Source organism: Penaeus monodon, chromosome 13 (assembly GCF_015228065.2).
Source record: "Penaeus monodon isolate SGIC_2016 chromosome 13, NSTDA_Pmon_1, whole genome shotgun sequence".
NCBI lineage: Eukaryota > Metazoa > Arthropoda > Malacostraca > Decapoda > Penaeidae > Penaeus > Penaeus monodon.
Genome location: NC_051398.1, coordinates 889,144 through 896,130, shown reverse-complemented (window position 1 = coordinate 896,130; position 6,987 = coordinate 889,144). Strand labels below are relative to the sequence as shown.

At 39.0% G+C, this 6,987-nt stretch overlaps 1 protein-coding gene across 1 annotated transcript in view; it reads right to left on the bottom strand.

The window, feature by feature from the left end:
- Positions 1–6,326, bottom strand: part of LOC119580005 (venom protease-like) — a gene marked incomplete at its 5' end in the record, with an annotated part of 8,159 nt that extends 1,833 nt beyond the window's left edge. Inside the window, 6 exon segments of the mRNA XM_037927851.1 lie at positions 230–329; positions 801–969; positions 2,024–2,130; positions 3,318–3,501; positions 3,846–3,945; positions 6,291–6,326. Of these exon segments, the coding sequence (XP_037783779.1) occupies positions 230–329; positions 801–969; positions 2,024–2,130; positions 3,318–3,501; positions 3,846–3,945; positions 6,291–6,326 (696 nt within the window).
- Positions 6,327–6,987: the final 661 nt, after the last annotated feature.

Genomic DNA, 6,987 nt, shown 5'->3' with positions numbered 1-6,987 from the left:
TCTTATTCTCTCTCTCTCTTATCCCCCTGTCTTTCTCTTATTCTCTCTCTCTCTTATCCCCCTGTCTTTCTCTTATTCTCTCTCTCTCTCAAAAAAAAAGAAAAAAAAGATAGATATATAGATAGATAGATAGAGAGAGAGAGAGTGAGAGAGAGAGAGAGAGAGAGAGAGAGAGAGAGAGAGAGAGAGAGAGAGAGAAGACAAAGACAAAGAAAGCACACCAACCAACCGTGCTGCGTCGCGCCCCAACCCGTGAGCGTTATGATCTGGTTCACAAGGTCTCTCTCAGTCTCTCTGCCCCAAGGAAGACACACTGGGTTGATGTTAACCTGTAGGGAGTGAAATCTATATTAATACTGTTATTTATTCATTTATATTGTACGTGGGTGAAGTCAGTAGCAAATAATAGTAATTTTTTTCATATATGTATAGCTTATTACTGTTTGCAGATTACTCTAAATCCAGTTCAGGTAAATGGCATGCACTTCAACGTTAAATCCCTATCAGGTGAACAACACAAGTAAATTAAAAATCCCTGCGAGGTAAAAAGAAAAAAGAAAAGAAAGGAAAAGAAAAGAAAAGAAAAGAAAGGAAAAGAAAAGAAAACACAAAAAAAAACTCAATTCGCACAAAAGAACAGAGAAGAACACAAACCCTAAATCCGGTTCAGGTAAACCCTACGCGCTTAAAACCGTAAATCCGGGTCAGGTAAACCCAAAATGCCCACCCCACCCCTCCTTCAACCCTCTCTAAATCCAGCTCAAATAAACGACAACCACTGAAAAAAAAAAAAAACTTACCGTAAAGCTCGTTCTGCGTTCGAGCTTGATCAACGCCAGGTCGTGATATGCCTGAGGAAATGTGTAGTCAGGATACAGAATAACCTGCGATACACCGAAGTCTTGGTGGATGGCTCCCTCATTGTCGTCACTGTAATCGTGTTCTCCCAGGCGGACCACAGTCACCCTCCTTCAGTGCAGGGGAGATGGGGAATATAAATAAATACATAAATAAATAAATAAATAATAAATAAATAAATAAAAAATAAAATGACTAACTAGATAGATAGATAGATAGATAAGTGAATAAATAAATACAAAATATATAAATGATGTAGAATATAAAATTAATAGGATGTGAAAAAAATATAAATACATCACCTTCCTTCAGTCATGGGAGATGGAGTAATATAGATAAAAAATAAATAAAAATAACTAAATAGATAAATGAATAAAGAAAATGACGTAGATAATATAAAATTAATAGGATGTGTAAAAATATAAATACAGTTACCTTAGATAAATATGAATGACATATATAAAATAAAAATGATATGAATAAAATATAAATAATATTAAAAAATATAGATTATATAGATAGAATATGAATGATCTGCATCAAATATAAATGATATGAATAAAATATTACTGATATTAATTGAATATGAATGATATGAATAAAATACAAGTAATATGAATACAATATAAATGATATAAATAAAATAAAAATGATGTAAATAAAAAAATATATGACATGTCTAAAATATAAATACATATTAATGATATAACAATATAGAACATATAAATATAATAATGTAAAAAACAAAAAATACCTTACTTCAGTACATGGAAAACTGAATAATATTAATAAAACATGAATAACATAAGCATAACAGTATGAATAGAATATAAATATGGGTAATTTCCTACAGTACAGTTCACCCTTACAATCGCCTCTAGTAACAGAGACAACTATACACACACACACACACACACACACACCACACAACAAAACACAAAACACACAGGCAACAACACAAAAACACACCAACAAACACACAACAAAACAAACAACACAAACACACACACACACACCAAACAAACAAACACACACACAAACACACACACACACACACCAAACAAACACACACACACATAACTCTCCCTCCCTCCTTCCCCTTCCCCCTCTCCCCCACACACCTCCCCCCTTCCCCCCTCCCCCCACACACCACCCCCATACTCACCTCTGTAGGAAGCAATGGGCGGCTGACAACACCCACTGCTCATTGATGAGAACGCCGTCGCAAAACCAGTCGATGAAACCGTCCGGTTCTCTTTCGCCCAGCAAGGCCTGGTAATGTCATATATTATACGTAAAATGCTTATTTGTATCTTTATTTATCTATGGTTATATTTGGTTTGTATCGTATTCATTGGCCTGGTAATGTCATATTATATTATATGTAATCTTTATTTTATCTTTTTTATAGTTATATTTGGTTTGTATTATGTTCATTGGTAATGCTACGTATTACATCATATGTTATATGTATTTATAATTATTTCTATTTATTGGTAATACTGTTTTATATTGTTACTACTACTCTGTTAACAACAACAACAACAACAAAAGCATACGAAGCAATCTGTTCATTCAAATAATTTCATTCACGAGTATTTGCATAAAATATACAATGTGTCTTAATACTGTTCATAGGAAATGCATTTTTAAACCCCTACTCCAATAAAGCTACATAACACAGGTCATGCAAATACAGTATATAATACAGTGTTCTACATTATTCGACATGAGAAAATGACGTAAAACATCTATGAATATATATCATGCTCAATTAAATAGATTACCTTCACTAGCTCAGTAAAAGGGGAAGTGCGGGAAATAATTATAATAATGATGATGATGATGGTGGTGGTGGTGATGATGATGGTGATAATGATGATGGTGGTGGTGGTGGTGGTGGTGATGGTGATGATAATGATGGTGGTGATGGCGATGATGATATTGATAATGATGAAGATGATGGTGATGGTGATGATGATGATGATACACATCCTACTATACACATTCCAATGTAAACAAATTTAACTTATTCAACATCGTCCCCTCCTCGCTTACACTCACGCACCGTATACTTCATTATCTCCCTCGCCCCCCTCATACATAAACACTGTATTCTTCAGTAACTCAACACACACCATATACTTTATAAACATCTACCCCCCCCACACACACACACACACACACCCGCATAACCACGTCGACATCCACATACACACATAATCACCCTCACTCTCTCTCTCTCTCTCTCTCTCACACACACACACACACACACACACACACACACACACACACACACACACACACAGGTAGCCCTCCCTCTCACCCCCATCCCCACAGGTAACCCTCCCTCTCCCCCATCCCCCACACACAGGTAACCCCCCCACTCACACAGGTAGCCATCCCTCACCCCCACCCCCACCCTCACACAAACAAACACCGCCCAAACCCACACGTACCATATACTTGGCGAGGACGAAGCTGGACGTTCTGCCCCCGACGAGAGAGACGAAATCCCCGTTGTATTCGAGGTTGTAGTGAGTGCCGTTCGACCACGCGAAGCTCACGACCCTGTCCCCGTCTCTCTTTACGTCGGTGATGGTGAAGCCCTGGCGCTGTAGGTCCTCCAGGAGGCGGGTCAGACTGCAGGAGGGTGGGCGGGGGGAAAGGGGTGGGTGGAGGGTGGGGAGGGAGAAGGGTACGGATGGATATGCGCATGTTATATTAGGTAGTTAATAATTATATACGTATATATATATATACATATATATAATACGCACGCACACACACACACAACCCTCCTCCCCCCCCCCCCACACAAACAGACACAACGCAACCCACGCCCATACCCACAAACGAACAACCCCCCCATACCCCCCACACCCACACAACCCCACACAACCCACCACACGCGCCCCCCACACCCACACGCACACACAACTCCACATACACGCACAAGAACATTATTAACTTTTAACATTACTTACGAGTAGTCGACGGGCGCTTCCGTGGTGGGGAGGGGGGGGAAGGGACGGCCCACGGAGACCGGGACGGGGTGAACTTCAACGGGGGTGGAGTCTCCACATTCTGAGAGGGGGGGGGAGACAAGGGGAGGGGGAGGGGGTTAAGAAAGTACGGTTTACCTTTGCATAATTACCCTTGCTCTCTCTCTGCCTGTCTGAGTGTTTGTGTCTTTTTTTCTCTCTCTATCTGTGTGTGTGTGTGTGCGTGTGTCTTTCTGTCTGTCTGTCCCTATCTCTATCCCTCTCTCTATCCCTGTCCCTATCCCTCTCCCTCTCTCTCTCCTTCTTCTTCCCCTTCATCCTCTCCCTCTCTCTCCCCCTCTCTCTCTACATATAATAATATACATACTGAAATGTATATTAACTTCTCAACACGACTTTCTCTCTCTCTCTCTCTCTCTCTCTCTCTCTCTCTCTCTCTATCTATCTATCTATCTATCTACCTGTCTGTCTGTTTGTCTGTCTGTTTGTCTGTCTGCCTGTCTGTCTCTGTCTGTCTGACTCTCTCTCTCTCATTCTCTGTCTCTGTCTGTCTGTCTCTCTTTCTCTCTCTCCATTTTCATATAAAAAAACAACAAAGTGCCACAATGGGATATATTTAAGTAATTATCTTCTATATATATATGTGTGTATATATATATATATATATATATATATATATATATATATATATATATATATATATATATATATATATATATATAAATATAAATATATATATATATATATATATATATATATATATATATATATATATATATATATATATATATATATATATATATATATATATATATATAATGCTTAAAGAGGATTATACGCATACCTCACTTATCGCATGAGGAAATTATGGTTCATAGTAATTATATGAGATAAAAAGTAAATCGGTGTGTGTGTCTGTGAGTGAGTGAGTGTGTGTGTGTGTGTGTGTGTGTGTGTGTGTGTGTGTGTGTGTGTGTGTGTGTGTGTGTGTGTGTGTGTGTGTGTGTGTGTGTGTGTGTGTGTGTGTGCGTATGCGTGTTTGTGTGAAAGGAAACGTAACAATAATGAAAAAGAACAGTGATATGTAATTATGTGTCACTGCATCATTGCACGCACGTTACTGTGTCTGTATTTTGATCATATATCTACATCTATCTACATATATCAATCTACAGATGTGATTTATCTCATATCTTACAACAACGGAAACCGGTGCTTTTGATATTTCATCAATAGCAGAGTAATCAAACAACAAAATACAAAGGCCATGCAACAAAATAAAATCAAATACAATACAAACAAACAAACAAAAAACTACAACACCCAGAACTACAGAAAAAAAAACACACACACACTCAAAACTACCAACAGAATAACCACCCACAACACAACCCCCCCCCTAAAAAAAAAAAAAAAAAAAAACACGAGAAAAACGAAAAAATCCCCAAGTCCCAAACCTCGAGACAGACCATGAACGGCCAAGCATCCTGAACGGCAGCCGATCCTCCTATCAGCTTATCGGGAAAATCGAGAACGCTGAAACCGGCGCTGAAACCACGTAGGAGAGAGAACCACAAGCCGGTGCGAATAACTCCCTGTTTCCCGCAAACTTGAGAGGCCACGATGTTGCGGTTTGGTGAATTAAAGGAGAAGGAGGAGGGAAAGGAGAAGGAGGAGGAGGAGGAGGAAGAAGAGGAGAAGGAGGAGGAGGAGGAGGAGGAGGAGGAGGAGGAGGAGGAGGAGGAGGAGGAGGAGGAGGAGGAGGAGGAGGAGAAGGAGGAGGAGGAGGAGGAGGAGGAGGAGGAGGAGGAGGAGAAGGAGGAAAAGATGGAGGAGGAAGAGGAGGAGGAGGAGGAGGAGGAGGAAGAAAAGGAAAAGGAAAAAGAAAAGGGAAAAGGAGAAGGAAAAGAAGATGGAGAAGGGAAAGAAGAAAAAAATGTCAGGATTACTAAGCCTGTAGACTATTTGAAGCTTCAACATATCTCTCCAAAACCAAGGGTCGACATGAATATAAAACGTGACCCTTTATCCCTTGAGGCCTTAAATGCGTGAAAACTACTGGTGCGATGATCGCTTCCTTCAACAACTCACATTTAGTCTGTCTAACGAAGATATAATTATCATATCAATGACTTAAGTCATAGTATATATTAAAGTGGTTTAGTCTGCGTGTTAGAACTCACCTGCGACTAAAGTGTATTAGCAAAAAGGTGTCTTAGAAATGTTTATTGAAATAATGTATTTTCTTTTTTTTATATACAATAGGGGTATAGCTGTCCTACCTTATAGGCCAAAACCTGAATTACATACATATGCCTATCTCCAAACACGTATATGCAAGTATATTCATGTACATTTCAACTACCAGTCGATTTCTACCTATCGACATCATTATTTGCAATAGTAATTAACGTTGCCATATCTTACCAAAATTGACTTGAGGTGGAGAGATATCCAAAACGGGTGTAACCGTTGGATCCTCTGAAATGAGAAAATATATTTAATTAGAAGGTGAAATGACATATATTCCGTTTAACAATATATATGAATGTGAAACTTCGTTTGGCTATATATATATATATATATATATCATCATCATTTAACGGTAGGTTCATGTCTGAGCCGCCGTGGTCACAGCATGATACTCAATTGCAGTTTTCACGTTGTGATGCTCTTGGAGTGAGTACGTGGTAGGGTCCCCAGTTCCTTTCCACGGAGAGTGCCGGTGTTACCTTTTTAGGTAATCATTCTCTCTTATTTTATCCGGGCTTGGGACCAGCACTGACTTGAGCTGGCTTGGCCACCCAGTGGCTAGGCAGGCAATCGAGGTGAAGTTCCTTGCCCAAGGGAAACAACGCGGCGGTCGGTGACTCGAACCCTCGAACTCAGATTGCCGTCGTGACAGTATTGAGTCCGACGCTCTAACCATTCGGCCACCGCGGCCTTGACATATATATATATATATATATATATATATATATATATATATATATATATATATATATATATATATATATATATATATATATATAGCGTTACAAAGGAAAATTAAAGATAAAGGTGACTTTATACAATAAAAGCAAACATCACTTCAAGAGCGTTTAAGGCAAGGACATCATTACTA